Genomic DNA, 17,929 nt, shown 5'->3' on the forward strand with positions numbered 1-17,929 from the left:
ACCCTGTTAGCTGCATTGCTTCACTTTGCCATGCATATAGCCTTATTCTCAAAGAGAGTAATAATTTGATCTTTCACCTAATAGCAATTCATAAATCATGTTCAATCATTCAATGGGTAAAATGATCATTCTTCCTTTAAATTGCAAAATATTGGGGATGAATTCATTCGGAACCTGTCCAGCCCAATTCCTCACTCACAATCTTACTTTTCAAGCATTTAAGGGTAAATCCCTATTCCCTTAACCTATATAGCCTCCCAATATTGAAATTTGTAATTAAAAGATCAATCATCATTACTACAATTAAAATAATTTTCACGACCTAGAATTAGCAACATGCTTTTAAATGGAAATAAGCTGCAAAAGGATTAATCAAAAAAGCTATTTATCATTCATGCACATAATTGTTCACCCAACAATAAAAGTTTCCCAACTATATCAATTAATCCACCCTTAAAAATCATAAACATAAAAGAGGGCTACAAAAAATGGATAACACAGTAAAATGGAGTTTTACATTGACCAAGTTGCTGCGCAGCTAATCCGCCAATTTTTTTTCTTAGCATTCACCTACAAACCCAGAAACGATATTTCAAAGAACTAACTAAAAAAAGCCTTTGATATCATAGACCAGTATCAAATAGCCAGGAACCAAAGAAAAACTTCATTCCAAAGGATCTCAGTTCACCTATGAAGACAATCCATCCAATTTTCGCTTTGTGTATCCCAGGCTTATTAGCTTCTCCACCAACTTTTTCTCAGCATTGATCTACAAACATAGAGAAGAAGAAAGACAGAGAAACTCAAACATGGTATCCATCAAAGTACCTCATGCTTTGCAAGACCAGTATCAAATAGTCAAGAACCAAAAGTAGATCTAGGAAAAGAATGTTAACTAAATACAAGTATACAAAGGAAAAATGGTGAACTTCAAATTTGCACTTCTTGGTTTTCATTTTTATGTTTCAACTTTTGTAATTGGATTTCACAATCGTCAAACAATTTACTTGAAGAGCGCAATAACCAATATTCCAATTGCAAGAACAGAACACTAAACATATTAAAATCAAGAACTAGGAGGGAAACTTTCAGGTTTAATACATGATGTCTGTGTGTGACAGTGTAAGTATATAATTGCTAATGTGTGAGAATCAAACCTCGAGCATAGGACTATTCTTGGGGATATTGCTAGCCACAGTAACAGGGAGACCAGTCTTTAGAACTGTAAAGGAACACAGAATTGAAACAAATCTCAAGCTCCCCTCTAAATACAAAGCATAAAGAAAAGGCGAATTTCACAAGAAACTTACCCAATCGCCGAGCAATGCTCTTCACTGGATCGTCACAAGAGCCTTTAATCAGCGTGGCAACACTCACTGTGTTGCTCTGTTGATTTTAGCACCCAAAAGTTAATTAAAGTTCATGAACTAATATTTTACGTTAACAGAATTTGATTCCCAAGAGAGAAGGAAACTTACCGGGCGGGTAGGTGCAGCAGCATACAAATGCCCAAATTTGGAGGAATTGCAACCAATCCATGCATATATCTACAAATCCAACACAGACAAAAAGGAAATCAAAGCAACTCTCGCAAATGATACCCGAAAGCAGTAGTAATACCTGCTGAGGGAGGCGGATGATCTGGAAACAGAGGGTAAAATTGTCGACGACATCTGTAAAGCTGGTGACCAGCACGTCAGAAGCATCGTCGAGCTTAGTAGCTGCCGCTGTTGTTGATGACGACGACTTATCTTCTTCTTCAAATGTGATGCTCTGAAAGGAGTTTAGGGCTTGTCGTAAATTATCCTCCTCGTCAAAGTTCGAGTTCTCACGAGCCATCGAAACAAATGCGTAACTCCTCCACTCTTCTTCGTTCTCTCTATTACTGGAAGAGACCTAGATTTTCAATGGGAAATCGTAATAAAGGTAAACCGTATTATACTACTTAAAAAAGGCCTATTATACTCAAAAACTGTGTATAAATTGTGTTTTTTTTTTTTAAGGTTCATAGGTCACGCATACTAAACCATACTCGAGACATGAAGGTCATCACAATAGATTAAAACTATCCAAATCCCAAATCCCAATACCTGATATATGATTATAACTCATATAAATAAAATCCTTAATATAAATTACCATTTTTTGGAAAGTACGTACATATTTTGATGGCAAAGACTCAATCTTTCCCCGAGATAATCGATGCTATTTTTTAGCATTTTATATATTTGTTAAATGCTATTATAAATTGGGAAAAAAATGTTTCTTTAATAACCAACAAATTTATAACTTACACTATAAATAAATAACATTACTCACGTATAATATATTCAATTGCATGAGTTAGGAATATATAGAAACATAATTGCTCTAATGTTCATGGTATTTATTTCTCTACATAAATAACAAACAAATGTACCTTGCAAATTAATTTTCTTGAGGATAAGTAAAAAACAAAATCAACAAACTAAACAACATTTTTCTCATATTTCTTTAATTATCAATAAATTTATAACTTACACTATATAAATAAATAACATTACTCACATATAATAAATTTAATTGAATAAGTTCGGAATATGTAGAGACATGATTGCTCTAATATTCATGATATTTATTTCTCTATATAAATAACAAACAAATTTGCCTTGCAAACTTATTTTTTGAGGAGAAAGAAAAAACAAAAGTAGCAAACTAAACAACGTGCCTCTCAATTACCTTGGGGATCTAAACTCATCAAGGCTTAACTGACACATCCAAGTTAGCATTGACATGGTTCTCCTCGATGCAAAGGTAAGTTTGTTCAAATATTTGTAATTTATGACTTTTTATCTCTACCGATTTTTAAATTAACTAACAAAATAATAAAATAATTTTGTCTACCTCTTCTAGATGTGGTGAGTTTTGTTAATAGGTGTTGGTGTAGTTGAGAAAATATATGTAATGGTAATTTAGATTATAAGAAGGACGTGGAGCACGAGTTTGAAAGGTAATATTCATGTTATTTTATTTATATATTTCTTTCAATTCATTTACTAAATGAATCGATATAAAACTATTTTCAAAAAAGAATTCATATATTGTATATTATTTTTTTGATATTTTATTAATTTAAATCTTTGAAAAAATTCATGTTCATTGTTGTTTAGTTTAAATATTAAAAAAATCAAGAAAAAAATACATAGCAAATTGAATACCAATATTCTGCATATTTATATAAAAAATAAATATTTATTCTCTTATGTGTAAAAAAAATTGTCTACAGTTCAATTTTCAAGAGAACAAATATAAATTTCAATTACTTCTCCGCACTGTATCATTAACAAAAAATTAGTATTCAAAGTTTACTGCACGTAGCGTTGACATTGCACTAGTTTGATAGAATATTATGATTTGCTAGCTCTAAAACAGTGATAAAAAGAAAACTATAATAAAAATTGTTAAATAAATTGACGAAAATTTTAAATGATGATAGTTCATAAGTGTGAAATTTATTCTATATTTATTATTAAAATTATTTTTTGCATAAAGTAAATTATAATTTAATAAAAAGAAAAAAGGAAAACCAAAAAAAATTTTTTGTTGAACTGTTGAGTGATTGCACAACATAAGCTTCATTCTGAAGCATAAGTTTTACGAACGGTACCGCTAACTTATTTAATATATTTGGTGTTTGCGACAATGTTGGCGGTCCCATATCGCCCCACCAAAAGACACTAATTATTCAGTAAAACTGTGACTTTATAATAAAAAATAATGCTTTTTTTAATCATCATAATTGTGGATGTTATTTTCTTCTGTTCTGGGATATCACTACAAGCGTTCTAATTGGCAACTTGGGGTACCACTCTCCCAAACTAAAGAGATTATGGGTTCTGGGGAGGCAAAATGAATTTATAAAACCGTGAGGGTAGGGTAGAAAAACCATAGAGGTATCCCAGAACGGACAATACTTGGATGCAAAAATATGTAGATATTGGCGATAGTGATGTTACATAGAAAGTGCTAACGTTGTAATAGCTGAAAGAGATTGAATCTGCTTTACTCTTTACAAAAGTAGCTAAAGCAGTTTCTCTTGCGTAATATGAGCTTCAAACATTAATGCACGATGGAATCGCTTGAAGAATTTGAAAATGGCGTTACATTTTTTCAAAGGTTTAGATCAGAACTATGTTCTCATTTTAGAGTAGCATTGAAGCCCAAGTTTGATATTTATAGTTTTCGGAGTTTTAGTCTGCTTTGCAAAGTACCAACTGAGGATTTTATATGGGAGCAAATTAGCCGAACCAATCGGCGGTCCTTGGTAACAATTTCGAAACTGTTGTTATTCAGTGTCTCTTTCGGTGTTTTTGAAGTTGAAATGATACCTTTTTTCAAGGGGCCATGATCTTTTTTATTTAGAGCGCTTCTAATGTTCCTAGTGATCAAGCAGATATCAGGATGGATGCTCAGGAGATGAGTGCCTTTCAAACAGGTTCATATGGTGCAGTTGTTGATAAAGGTACTTCGCACTCTTTGACTGCCTTATTTAGTTATTTATTGTGTGCGCGCCATTGGAGCTTTTGTTTGACGATATTTTTTCACGTGGATTTTTCAGGGACACTAGACTCTATCTTGGTGAGTTCTGTATTGTTATATTGCTTATTTGCTTTCTATAGACTTTGCTGTGACTTGATTGCTTATTATGGTATTTTTATTTACTTTTTTAGTGTGGGAATAATTCGCGACAAAATGCCAAGCAGATGCTTGAGGAAGTGTGGAGGTATAGTGAAAATGACCTAAATCAGCAATTGTGCAATTGCTTTACACCTCATTTTTGCTCTAGTATTTTCTTCCTTGATTTGTCCATCATATATTGAAGCACTTGATGACAAACTATAGGGTCCTTAAGGATAAAGGACGTCTATATTCTGGTGAGTGTACCTTTTCTGCTTTCCTCCTCATATACATCATAAACTCTAGGCCACATTTGGTTTACTAGTGATGCAATGAGAATGGAAATCAAATTTCAAGTGATCTCAATGCCAAATTTAACTGTAATTTATCTTTTTTCTGCATAGATCACGTATGGATCTCCAACTTATCGTCTGTCTTTGTTGAGGGAATCATGCCTTTGGCGGGTAAAACTTCACGTGATAGGTTGGTCTAATTTTCAGTTAAGCAATGTGATGTTTATTTGGAGAAAAAATGATTATGATGACGCCTGTAATCATATTTAGGAAAGCCTTTATAAGTCCAAGCCTTTTACTGGAGACTTGCTTGCAGATTTCCTCATCATCATCAAAGCCCTTATCCCAAACAATGTTGGGGTCAGCTACATAAATTGATATGATAATTTAATGAGAAAAATTCATACACATTTTGGTGATGTTTCTTATAGCATTTGGTAGTTCAATAAGAAGTTCTGAGGATGATGCTTGAGGTCATCTTCTTATGCTTTGCTCTTAAGTTCTTATACACAACTTCTCTCTAAAAACTCAACTGCTAAGTTAAACGCTTTATCATTGTTGTATCTCAATCATGTGCTTTTTTTTTTTCCCTGGTTTTCCTGCCCTTTCCTCTTACTCCTCGAAAATAAGTGTGTGAAATTTGTAATCTTTTTGGGCTGCACCCCCTTGGTGCTTGAATAATTTTTTTTCCATTCAAAAAAGTAAATAAGTATGTGAAAAAGGGAGGAAAGGAGGATCTTAAAAACTAGTTAGCTGCTCTAGGTCAATCCACAACAGCTTGGCATCTTTTCTTATACAGAGAAAATATAACTTTGAATTCAAAAGGAAAGTTTCTTAAGTTGTTTGTGATATGCAGATAAACTTATGTCAGAAGAGCATGCTCAACAGCCAACTTGGGAACTTACTAACCCTGTTCCATTGGAAGAAGTACTTGGGAAAAACCGAGATGTCCATTACATATTTACATCTATGTTTGTACGAAGGTTGGTAGAAACAATTTCACTTCTTAGTAGGTTATTAGTTTCCTTCACTATAAACTAAAACTTAAAATGCTTGAACAGACAGTTTAAGGAAATATTTACGGACTCGTGCTGAAAAAGTGGGTAACCTTAGCTGCATCCATCTTTGTTTTGTCCACTCATTGACTTTCTGGTTTTTTATCCCCCACCCCTGAAGGAGGGTTCTTTAGGGCCAGATGCAGGACATTAAGGGGCAACTACGCAAAGAAGATGAGCATCCCCAACCTTTTGTGTTGTGATCCATTTTGCAATTGTTAGAACAACATAACGGGTCCCTCCTTCCATTTCTCAGCAAATTCTACGAGAGTTGCCCAGAAGTTTGTCCATGCTAGAATTTGATGTGGTTGACCACGTCTCGCTTTATTTTTGTATGGGTTTATGTAGGATAGACGTGCAGTTCCATGGCCTATGCGGGTAATTGTTGCCTATATTTGGAGTGAAGGAAAAGGTTGAGAAGTAAGTGAATGTGTAATGCATTGGTTGATGGAGAGTGCGGTTCTCTGCCAAAATGAGTTCACCCGAGGATTCTTGGATGGGCCCTCGTCTTAAGAGGCTACGTACGGATTTTGAATTAGTAAACTTTTGATAATGTTGACCATTGAGTGAATGAACTCCATCACATATTTTCGTGAGCTGTAAAAGAACGCGTTCTATATCAAAATCATTACAAGTATTTCTGTATTGGGAGCGTTGGCCATAATACTAAGGTAAGGTCGAATTAGTATAAATCTGACCTACTTCAAGTTATGCCTACACATGTTCGTGAGCTGTAAAAAACGCGTTATATATCAAAATCAAGGGCATGTTTGATTGTAGTTCCCAAAATTGTTTTTAGTTTTTAAAAATTGAAGTGGGTTTGAAAATTTCGTTTGGGTTGGTGTTTTTAAAATTCATTTTGTAAAATTGAAAATCATTTTTGATTTTCAAAAACTAAAAAACCAAAATTAGTATTTCATGTTTTGTAAAATCCTTTCTTATTTCCTCTTTCTCCATGTAGAATCTTCTGTCAAATGAATTTTGTTTTCAGTTTTATTTTTTGAAATTGTTTTTAAAATCTAAACTTAAAATCAGTCTTTGAAAACAAAAAAAGCAAAAACATTTCCAAACACACCCGAAATATTTCTGTATTAGGACTTAGGAGTCAAATTAGTATAAATCTTACCTTATGCTCATTAAAAAGTGGAATTAACCAAAGCATGCAAACTCTTATTTTTGTATTTTAACCAATACCCCTATCAATTCTGAGTTTCTAAGGAAGAAAACATACAACACACAAAAAAAATACAAATGGATTTCTGATCAAAGCCATATTGGCCAACCAACGAAGGTTGACCTTAGTGGTAAGCGGCTCTGGTCACTTAAGCAAGGTATTGTGTTCGAGTCCTTATGGATGCAAAAAGGAATTTTGGGAGAGGTCCTAGCCTTTGACACCCGATCCTATCTTGGAAGATTAGTCTTGGGTTTGCGTGAGATACCTTAAAAAAAAAGGCCACATCGACCACTCATTGACACAACAATGTGGAGGTTTGACAGTATGTTTGCACTGCGTTTAGATGCACCGCACCTCACAGCACCATAGGTTTTTGTCCTCACCTCACAACCCCACAGTTTTTTGTGACACGCCAAACGTTTTTTATCAACAGAACTCACCTCACAGCGTCACAACTTTTTACCTCACAGCATTCCCAAAAGCTTACAATATATGTTGAATTATCCCACGTAATCAAATTATGTCAATTATTTTATTTTAGATTAACGTACAATGTAAACATTAAGTGATTTTATATTAATATTATTAGTCATCTAATATAACCGTAATTTAGATACACCAAATGCACCTCACAGCAACGCACCACAGTTTTAAAAGTGATCGCCACATAGTTTCGCGTTTAAAGTAACCTCACAACACCACAATTTTATATTCACAACACCGGACAGCAATTCACAACACGCCCAAACGGACACAAAATGGCTTAGCCCAAAACGCGGCTTCGTGCGGAGGCAAGATATGCCATGTCGGATTTTAATAATATGAAAATAAAATACCCGCTCAAGCGTGGAGTGTGGATACAATTATACAAACGCGCTTCCACATTGACTTTCTTCACACCTCTCTCCTTTTTTTAAGAACATCTCCTTTCCCTTTGACTCGTTCTCTGGCTTCTTCTCAGGACTCAACTCGACAAATTCCCGTCTTAGGGTTTTCGATTCTTTAGAGAGCGTTTCAATTGTTCTGTACGTACATTAGTATCGTTATTTACTTATTTCTGCATTTAATTCTCGGTTCTGTTGATTCGGATTCTTGTTCTTCATTCTTCATGATTTTTTTTGTTGTTGTCGTCTAGGTATTTGCAGGTTTTCCTAATGAGGATTTTTGGTGGATTTCGCATCCAATCAGATAAAAGTTAGGGCTTATGTGAATGGCTGAGAATAGAAGATACATTACCAATCAACATTTAGGTCTGTCTTTTTGCCGTTTTTATTTTTTTTAATAGGTTTCATACGATAAGAAAACTTATCAGTGTTTATCTATTTGAACGTGATTGTGAGCCCTTCCCTAATAATTGTTGAGTGCTTTGCATCCATGCTTGGATCAGGTAGGTTAGGAATCATAGTCGATATGAAGGCTTGATTATGTTGTCCTTACGCCCAGTTTTCTTGATTTAGTTCCATTACCATGCTATTTGAATCTTAACATCTGGTTGGAGTTTGCCTATACTTAATTTTCCTGTGTCAGCTTATTGCTAGTAAGAAATGGTGGTTACTTGTACTAGCAAAAAGCAAAAGCAGGCATGCTTAAGCAATGTCAAACTCAAACCTTAAAACTCATGAATGCATTCGTAGTTCATTGGGGATCATTTGTTTATTAGTCTATTATGTGATTGTCATAAAGTCACGTTGCAGCACAATTTAATATCGGAAATGTCTTGTTGAACTTATTTTTTTCATGCAAATTTTCAGACCTAGATCAGATCTTGCAAGAAGCACAATACCGCTGGCTTCGTCCAGTTGAAATTTGTAAAATACTTCAGAACTACCAGAGGTTCCAGTTGACTCATGATCCACCTGACCGGCCAGCAGGTAATTTCTGGCATCTTTTCTTCCACATCTTTCTATTTAGTTTTGTTCCCTTGCTGATGGGCATTACAGTATTAGCTTTTAGTGCATCATATATTTTCTAGACAGTTCCACATTTTTTTTACAATCGAAATTTTATGAGTCTGATAATTGGCTAATGTGTGTCTGAGTGGTTTTATCAAGTTTTACTTGTAATTTTGGGTGTAAAGATAGAAGCGTGATGGGTGATATTTGAGAGTTTCACTCAATCTTTTGGTGAAGTAGCTAAGGATATTTTAGGAATTTATGATGATACATTAAATAACTAGTTTTTTCTTGATGAGCGAAAGAAATAAATATTAGTTATTCCTGAAATATGCATGTTGTTCAATTGTGTTCTATCAGCAGGCATTTACCTGCCTTTCTCCTGGTCTTCATTCGTGTAAGTGGATGTAATCAATACAGGCCATGCATTCGTATTTAGGCGTATTTGAGTTTGGAGAATACTGGTGACCTGATGACTATCTATTTTGCTGTATGTTGCTTACCTGAATGTTTTACTGCATCACGGGAAACCTTTATAGAAGATGGGGTTTTCATCGGCTTCTCATCCTCTTGAATTATAGTTTCTGACATTTGGTCATTGACAGTTGACTGTCATTTTCACAATCAGATAGAACTGGATGTTCATGACATGTTACTTGTCAACAATATTGACTAATGACACTGATCGAACAATATTTATTTATTTAGAATAAGCGAATAGGTACCTTCTTATGGTTGGTATGCACTTGATGTGTTGGACTGTGTACTGTACTAGCAGTATCTACATGCACTTAGCCATGCCCTTATTTTTTTCCCCTACTTACAGACTAACAGGCTCTTAGCTGATTTAAGTTCAATTGAGGCCAGCATATTACTATGTCATTGTAGATTTTTTTAATATAATGTGGCTTAATAAATTGTGTGTGTCGTAGGAGGTACCTTTTGATAACTACGCTTTCATCCCAGAGTGATGGATTATTGTTTGCTTTCCCTTTTGTTAGGGGCAACGAGTTGATAAATATTACTATTTTTGTAGGTGGTTCTTTATTCTTATTTGACAGAAAGGTGCTTCGTTATTTTCGTAAAGATGGTCACTGCTGGAGGAAGAAAAAAGATGGGAAAACTGTCAAAGAAGCCCACGAAAAGTTGAAGGTGTGCTGTTCAATTTATGCGTAGTAAGTTTGCTTTTTTAATTTGTTGGTCCTATGTGTTGCAGCATTTCTTCTGGGTATTGTTATATTTATGGATTATTTTCTAGTCATTGTCAGGTTTCACAATTTAATATGTTCCTCTCTTTTTAATTGATCAAGCAGTCTAATGGACCAATTTATAGCTTGTCAATCTTGAGATAAATTTTGGTTATGCTTTCAAGCACTTCTAGAAATTATGCTCCTAAGTATATTTCAAAAATGTGTGAAGACCTAATTCCAACTGGGAGAGCATAACTATGATTTTTATCATTTTGAGTTATTTTATTTTTCATTATGACTCCTGTTACTGGGGATTTTTTTATTACTTTTTCAGTATTTGAATGCTTAGTCATGGTTGTTCCCATATTTACCTGTTCAAGTTTTAATGTTTTAGGTCTTGGTAGAGTTCGCCAATTAAGTTAAACAGTTTTTTAGGAGGCTCCCATGACCCATCCCATTTCAACCATGTGTTTATCACATATGATTACCTTTAACCTTGAATTTTTTAATGCTCTAGCATTTGCCTTTACTTTGGGGTACAAAATTTGATATTGCTTTCAGATCCTGTAATTTGATAAGACTCTTGCACTAATTACTTCATGAGTACTTTTGTAGACTGGAAGTGTGGACGTGCTCCATTGTTACTATGCCCACGGGGAGGACAATGAGTACTTTCAGCGACGATGTTATTGGATGCTTGATGGGTGGGTTTTTCTGGTTTAATTTTTAAATATAGGACATTATAAGTTTCAAAGTGATTCTCATGAGTCATATCATCATACTATTAAAGAACAAAGTCACACCAGTAGAGGATACAGTAGGGTGGTCATATTAATGTATGGTTTAGGGTATATAAGTGTGATTGTAACCTTGCAGCTGCTATCTTGTATTCTTTCTCTGAAATAGTGAAAACTCTGCAGATGGCCCCTACTTTTGGGCATTTGTTGAGTTTCCTGTTTTATTCCATTGTGCTAAAACATGAAAGATCCTGTGCTTCATTTACCTTTTGTGTCCCACCGTATGGTTTAGTAAGGAGTTTAGTTGTTAGCTATTTTCTTGAAAGACTTGCATTTAACACTAGAACAAAAACTGATTCCTTTGAGATAAATAATTGTATTATTTTCTCTGTGTTCATTGCGGAAGCTTTGTTCACAGGAGTTTTTAACCATTACTTGCATTCTGTTTGATGCATTAAATCTCATTGTCATGTGCTCTTTTCTTTTGCATTTTCAGGCTGTTAGAGCACATTGTACTTGTGCATTACAGAGATGTCAAAGAGGTATTGGTTCTCTTATGGCTTTGTTATGTTGGCTGGCTTTTCTGATGTTGCTCTAAGCTTGAGTGAAGAGCCATTTTCTTGACTTGTCAATTGTCATGGATTTGATGTGGTTGACTCAACCAATATTTCTTATATCTCACTTGCCTTGATATGGGTTAAATGCTTTCCCATGCAGAAATCATCTAGTGGCTCACGTTTGTTGGCAGATCCAGATTCTCATCTTGAAAGCCCTCAAACAAGCTCTGGCCCTTGCTTTTCTCAGGCAGCCCCTCCTACAATGGTTCCTACATCTTTTGTGTCAAGTTCCAATAGAGTTGATTGGAATGAGCATACATTAGCTGCAGAGTTTGAAGATGTTAATTCTGGGGATGACTTTGGGACGTATGCAATTGAGACCTACTTCACAACTGGAATGGACAAACACTATCTTCATTCTTCCAGATTGGTCCCACCTCCATCTTTTGTGGCTTTCAAAACCTCAAGCGGACATGTTAATGGTTTGCCAGACCAGAGAGTTTTTGCCGAAAAGCCTAGTGCTGCTGACTTTTTTACTCCTAGACTAACAGATGCTAGATCGGTTGATGACAGCCCTATTCGGAGTAGTGTGGCTTCTCGAGATAGTTTGATCACTGACATAGGAGGTGCCCAGGAACTGACAACTGCTTCACAAAGAGGACAGGTATGTTGTGTGCATCAGCATTTTACTTTAAATTTTCATGTGACTGCATTTGCCCATTTGATTCTTGGATTATTAATCTTTAGCATTCCTTGTCAAACTGAACTGCCAAGAATATACACGCCTTTGCTTAAGCTTGATGAAGTTAAAATTTTGGCAGTCAAGCTTAATGCGCATGATGTACTTAAAATTATTGATTGCGTCAAACTTGTCTGGCAGTTTTGGAATGAGAACCCATCTCGGGTGCATTTTGTGATGTACATGGACCTAATAAAGGTGAAAGTAGTCCTGAGTGCTTTAGAACTCTGGCTTTAAATTAATGTCCATCATGGCATGATATTACTCATTCGCGCAGACTATTGACATGTAGACAGTTGAGTTGACACCATTTGTGGTCCTTGAGTTGTTTTATTTGTCCATCATGTTATACCTTGTATGTTGGGTTTAAAATTTCAAAATTTTCTTCCCAGAAGGTTCACAAAGTAACATGTGTATTATGTTGCAGGTGTCAGTGGAGCATGGTTTTAACATGTTAAATCCTCCTGTCGATGATTATTTTTCTCCAGAAAGAGAACTCCGTTATACTAATTGCGGCAATGGTGGTGTAAATGGTAAAGAATTGGGAAAGCTAAAGAAACTTGACAGTTTTGGGAGATGGATGGATCAAGAAATTGGTGGAGACTTTGATGATTCATTGATGGCTTCTGACTCTGGCAATTATTGGAAAACACTCGATCCTGTGAATGGAGACAAGGAAGTTTCCAGCTTATCACAAATTATGCAATTAGATACTAGCTCAATGGACCCTTCCCTTTCCCAAGAACAGTTGTTCAGTATTAGTGATTTCTCCCCAGATTGGGCTTTTTCGGGAGTTGAAACAAAGGTAGTTCACAGGTTCAATTCTTGAAAATAGGTTTCCCACATATTATGTGGGGTAAAGTCTGCGTACATCTTGCATGTTCCCAACCCTGCCTACTGCGGGAGACCTGTGCACTGATGTTGTTTACCTTTTTTGTTTTGTTAGAAATTCCAGAACGTAAAGTCCTACATTGTAGGAAACTTTAGAAAATGAAATCCCATAATTTATTATGATTGATTCTGATACAATATAAGGATTCTAGTGTTATTAATAATGGAGACTGAAAGTTATTTACTTCCTAACATAAGAGAGTATGTCAACTTAAAATGCATCTTGGTTACCAACAAGGTGAAAGAAAATATCTAACAGATATTTGACTTTCAACCAATAAGTCAGGGAATGGAAAAATATATTTTACCCAAGGAGAAAAACCAAAATTCATTGAGATGTAGCCTTGGGGAATTCCTTTCATGTAGTAATTTTCAAAGTTACTACTATGCTAATACATTAGGATATTGATTATTAAAGTGAGAAGCTTTATTGATACATTTGATTGGTTCCTTTTTCAGGTTTTAATTGTTGGTACATTCCTGGGAAGCAAGAAGCTTTCAAATGGAACTAAGTGGGGCTGTATGTTTGGTGAAATTGAAGTGTTGGCTGAAGTTTTAACTGATAATGCCATTCGATGTCATGCTCCTTCACATGCTCCTGGGCGTGTTTCATTCTACATCACCTGCAGGAACAGGCTAGCTTGCAGTGAGGTGAGGTACTTTGAATATCGTGATGTTCCACTGGCCTCTGTTCCTATTAAAACTGTTCTGGAGGAGGAAGTGCAATTGCAAATGTGTCTAGCAAAATTGTTAAATTTGAGCCCAGAGCAAAAGTTGTTTATTTGCTCTAATATGGAATGTGAGGAATGTAGGCTGAAGAACAGTATATGTTCAATGATGAATGATTGTGAAAAAGATTTGGGAACAGTTGAAGAGACTTTTAATTCTTTGGAGTTTGATGGTGAGCGCTTGAGCTCCAGAGATAAGTTGATCCAGAATTTGCTAAAGGACAAACTCTGTGAGTGGCTACTATGTAAAGTTCATGATGGGAATAAAGCTTTGCGAGTTATGGATGATGAAGGCCAAGGAGTTATACACCTTGCAGCTGCTCTTGGTTATGAATGGGCCATGGGCCTTTTTGCTGCTGCCAACATAAATCCCAATTTCAGAGATGCAAAAGGAAGAACAGCACTTCACTGGGCTGCATTGTTTGGGAGGTAATGCTACAATCTAATTTATTGATTTCACTTCCAAATTATATAAATTAAGACTTATAACATTAGTTTATTATGAAATTATCAATTGCAGCTTTCTTTTTTAGTTTTTATTTGTTCTTGATTATGTTTTTGTCATCAATGGTTATTATGGTGCCCGTTGTTGTGGCTAGATATCTTTGTTAAGATTAGTTATTTTGTCATTCAACCAAATAAGTTAACTTGTTGGGTTGAGGCTTTTCACATCATTTATATATATACATTCAAACATTCCCCCTCACTTGTGGACTGAAGGACTCCGACGGCCCAACACGTGCATAACAAACAAGGCCCAACACTAGGGCAACAACAAACACACAAAGGCCCACACTTGGGGCAATAATAAATGGGGGTTTAAATTGCAGAAGTAAGGTTCGAACCCAAAACCTGCTTTGATACAATGTTAAGATAGTTAGTTTGCAACCCAATGAGTTAACTTGTTCGGTTGAGGCGAAAACATCATTTATATATATTCTAACAATCTTAATGTTGTTGTATGGCATCTGTCTTCTAGTCACCCTTAGTTTTCTTTGAAGATCCTTTTTAGCAGGTTGCCTGGGTTCCAACAAAATTTAATTGCCTTACAGTTGGATTAGATTGTTAGACATTGTTGTTGATTTACATTTCTTTAGCTTCTCTTTGCATCAACCTAGTCAAGTATTTATGGCTTTTTTGAGCATGTTTAGAACAGGTATTGATGCTCGGCATTTGAATTTGTGATGTTCAGCTTATATGACCATACACAAGCTTCTTCTTTCTTTATCACTTTTATACATGTTCCTTCCTTTTTGCCTTTCAGAGAGGGAACAGTCATTGAACTTGTGAGATTGGGTGCAGATCCAATGACTGTTACGGATCCAACACCCTTGTCTCCTGGAGGACAATGTGCGGCTGACTTGGCATCAAGTAGAGGACATAAAGGGATTGCAGGATACTTGGCGGAAGCATATTTAACCCGTCAACTTTCTTCCCTATCTGTCAACCATAATGTGGATGATAGGGGACTCGAAGAGAAGCTTTCAGCAAAAGAGCCTCTGGCTGCTGTTAGAAGATCAACTCAAAGAGTGGCATTAATTCAACAAGCTTATAATGCTTATTCATTCAGTGAAAGAAAAGTGGCTAAGATCAGTGATGAGGCATTGGAAGTCTCTCTTGACCTAGCTGCTCTCGGCTCTTTAAACAAGGTCCAAAAGATAAGCCATTATCAGGATTATTTATGCTCTGCGGCTCTAAAGATCCAGCAGAAATATCGTGGCTGGAAGGGAAGAAAAGACTTCTTGAAGATCCGCAATCGAATAGTGAAAATTCAGGTACTTTGTAGTTTTGCTTTAATTGAACTCTCTCTTGCCTGATTATTTACTGAGAAATGGATCATTAACTATGTAAAGTTTTCCATAGAATGTCCTGAAAGTAATCACATAGGTTGAGTTGAATTCAAGAGAAAATGTAAATTTGAGTTGGAAGAAGTCGTGCATTTGCACGTTCTGCTGTGGGTATGTATTTTTTCAGGTTGAGTTAACTGCATTTGCATTTGATGTATTTACTTTTGCAGTATAATGTTGGATGTATTTTAGACTTAACGTGACCTCTGATTACCATTACAAACTGTGCTACTGAAGTCTTTGATTACAATGAGAATTTGGTGGGTAGAGCTTTCATTTCATTTGGATTTTGGTTGGTTGGACTATATATGCTTTCAATTAATTGCCCCTAGTTTCTCCGATAGTTCTGAGTAGTTGCATTTTAACTTTTTTTTGGGACTTATTAAGACATTGCCATTCAGTTTTGAGAAAAGATCTGACGGCAATTTTTTTGTTGGACTTAAGTTCACATTATTGGTAGCATGGAGCATTGCTTATTTGTTCTGATCACTTATTTTAGGCTCACGTCAGGGGACATCAAGTTCGTAAGCAATATATGAAGGTCATTTGGTCGGTTAGTATTGTGGAAAAGGCAATATTGCGTTGGAGAAGGAAAGGAGCTGGACTGCGAGGATTCAAGGTGGAGAAAAGAATTGGAGATGTGCTATCAAAGAGTGATAAGAGCGATGAATATGATTTTCTGCGGATCAGCCGCAGACAGAAATTTGCTGGAGTTGAAAAAGCCCTTGCAAGAGTGAAGTCAATGGTTCGTTCGGCAGAAGGGCGTGATCAGTATATGAGGCTAGTCACAAGATTTGAGAATATGAAGGTAAAGATGCATTGTTGTTAGCCCTAACTTGAATAAGTAACCTACTAAACTTGTATCTCTCTGTTAAATTGGTTGTTGCCGCTGCTGTCATATGTTCCATCTTTTAGGACCATGTTTGCTGTTTGTGAATCTGCCTTCTGAATGAGAGTGCATGATGTGTTTGCATTCAAAAAAAAGAGTGCATAATGTGGTGGTGGTATTTTACAGTGGCAAGTATGAAACTGGAGCCTTTAGTGTTGGGAAGGGAAACTGTGCTAGTACATAAAGCCAAAGTCACAAATAACATTTGACAATTTGAAAGGATTTTTGGCAGTTTTTTTTAAAAATATAATTGAGGACCGTGAGATTTTCTACTGATTATGGTTTTCATCTTTCTATGAAACAGATGTATGATGAGAGCAGCAGTGCATCTCAGCAAGGTGAAAATGTGCAGGAGGTTAAAACAGAGAAAGATTTTAATGAAATTTAGCCGACAAATGATGTAGTTTTTGTTCAATTGGATGATTCTGGCTGTCCATATGGTTCATTTTGGTCTTCACCAAGTCTAATCCGTTTCTGTAACTATCAACCAACTTATTACACTGAATCATGTTTTTGTCAACTAAGTTTAGGATAATAGAGAAAAGATTAGATAGACGATTGTATTTTTGTACATTTGGTTTTGCTTCACTTGCTAACGTTAGTCAATTTTCTTATATATGCAACTGTATAGAAGCAGGAATGACTTTCGATCATTAACATCGAGATAGCTTGTTTGGTATTGTTTGTTTCGTTTCTTCTAGTTGGGTAACATTTTCATTTCTTTTGGGTAGATATGAACCCTGGCAAAAAGAATCCGCTGTGGACTTGTATATCAGATTGGAAGCAATTGCTCACCTCTGCTTCTCTTTTTTTTCTCCCCCGGTAGAAGAAATATACAGCAATTGCTGTGCCCTTTGTTTTGCTATTGGTGTATTCTTACAGATTTGTATTATTTGTTACAGGTTAATATCTTCCTGTAATCGCTATGCATTTTACCATCTAAAAAATTTCATTTCGCATTTAAAATAAAATATTCGTATAGGTTATTTTTATAATAATTTTTTACTTTGTTTATCCGGAAAAGCTCTTTAAAGTTTAAGCTCAAATATTTGCAATACCACAATAATGTTAGGAATATGTTACTTTCTTTTTGGGAGAACTTAACTAACTAGAATTGCAAAAACACGCACGAGCAATTCCTACAAAATCATTATAGCACACGCACTAAATATTTAATATGTTTGTTTGACCATCCCCGCTATAATTGAAGGAACACAGAAACGCACACAAAATAAAGGTCATCTAGCTAATGAGGCAGAAATCAGCATATTATATATAACG

The 17,929-nt window shown here is 35.5% G+C and overlaps 2 protein-coding genes across 7 annotated transcripts; one reads left to right on the top strand and one right to left on the bottom strand.

The window, feature by feature from the left end:
- Nucleotides 1–368: 368 nt before the first annotated feature.
- Nucleotides 369–1,915, bottom strand: LOC120000648. 2 transcript variants are annotated; one of them, XM_038848783.1, is made up of 6 exons: nucleotides 1,621–1,915; nucleotides 1,479–1,547; nucleotides 1,311–1,386; nucleotides 1,158–1,222; nucleotides 689–769; nucleotides 369–570 (listed from the first exon to the last, which is right to left on the bottom strand). In XM_038848783.1, the coding sequence occupies exons 1-5, from the start codon at nucleotides 1,837–1,839 to the stop codon at nucleotides 689–691; spliced, it is 510 nt and encodes a 169-aa protein (XP_038704711.1). In that variant the 5' UTR covers nucleotides 1,840–1,915; the 3' UTR covers nucleotides 369–570. The 2 variants fall into 2 exon arrangements, with proteins under 2 accessions (XP_038704711.1, XP_038704705.1); XM_038848777.1 differs by having other exon boundaries at nucleotides 369–769.
- Nucleotides 1,916–8,056: 6,141 nt separating this feature from the next.
- LOC119983034 (calmodulin-binding transcription activator 2-like) lies at nucleotides 8,057–17,500 on the top strand. Of its 5 annotated transcripts, none has more exons than XM_038826720.1 (12): nucleotides 8,057–8,203; nucleotides 8,314–8,428; nucleotides 8,930–9,049; nucleotides 10,107–10,222; nucleotides 10,876–10,964; nucleotides 11,494–11,539; nucleotides 11,715–12,218; nucleotides 12,721–13,098; nucleotides 13,644–14,341; nucleotides 15,177–15,687; nucleotides 16,259–16,567; nucleotides 16,953–17,500. In XM_038826720.1, exons 2-12 carry the CDS (start codon nucleotides 8,389–8,391, stop codon nucleotides 17,034–17,036), a joined length of 2,895 nt encoding a protein of 964 aa, XP_038682648.1. In that variant the 5' UTR covers nucleotides 8,057–8,203; nucleotides 8,314–8,388; the 3' UTR covers nucleotides 17,037–17,500. The 5 variants fall into 5 exon arrangements, with proteins under 5 accessions (XP_038682648.1, XP_038682724.1, XP_038682803.1 ...); XM_038826796.1 differs by having other exon boundaries at nucleotides 8,058–8,203; nucleotides 8,324–8,428; XM_038826875.1 differs by lacking the exons at nucleotides 8,057–8,203; nucleotides 8,314–8,428 and having other exon boundaries at nucleotides 9,017–9,049; nucleotides 10,107–10,245.
- Nucleotides 17,501–17,929: the final 429 nt, after the last annotated feature.

This window comes from Tripterygium wilfordii, chromosome 1, assembly GCF_013401445.1.
Source record: "Tripterygium wilfordii isolate XIE 37 chromosome 1, ASM1340144v1, whole genome shotgun sequence".
NCBI lineage: Eukaryota > Viridiplantae > Streptophyta > Magnoliopsida > Celastrales > Celastraceae > Tripterygium > Tripterygium wilfordii.

Coding starts and splice junctions, on each gene's coding strand:
- LOC120000648 (XM_038848783.1), bottom strand. CDS start 1,839: ATGGCTCGTGAGAACTCGAACTTTGACGAGGAGGATAATTTACGACAA. Junction 1,387..1,478: donor CTGCTGCACCTACCCGCCCG/GTAAGTTTCCTT, acceptor TAAAATCAACAG/AGCAACACAGTGAGTGTTGC. Junction 770..1,157: donor AGAATAGTCCTATGCTCGAG/GTTTGATTCTCA, acceptor CTATGTTTGTAG/ATCAATGCTGAGAAAAAGTT.
- LOC119983034 (XM_038826720.1), top strand. CDS start 8,389: ATGGCTGAGAATAGAAGATACATTACCAATCAACATTTAG. Junction 10,965..11,493: donor TGTTATTGGATGCTTGATGG/GTGGGTTTTTCT, acceptor TTGCATTTTCAG/GCTGTTAGAGCACATTGTAC. Junction 12,219..12,720: donor CTGCTTCACAAAGAGGACAG/GTATGTTGTGTG, acceptor ATTATGTTGCAG/GTGTCAGTGGAGCATGGTTT.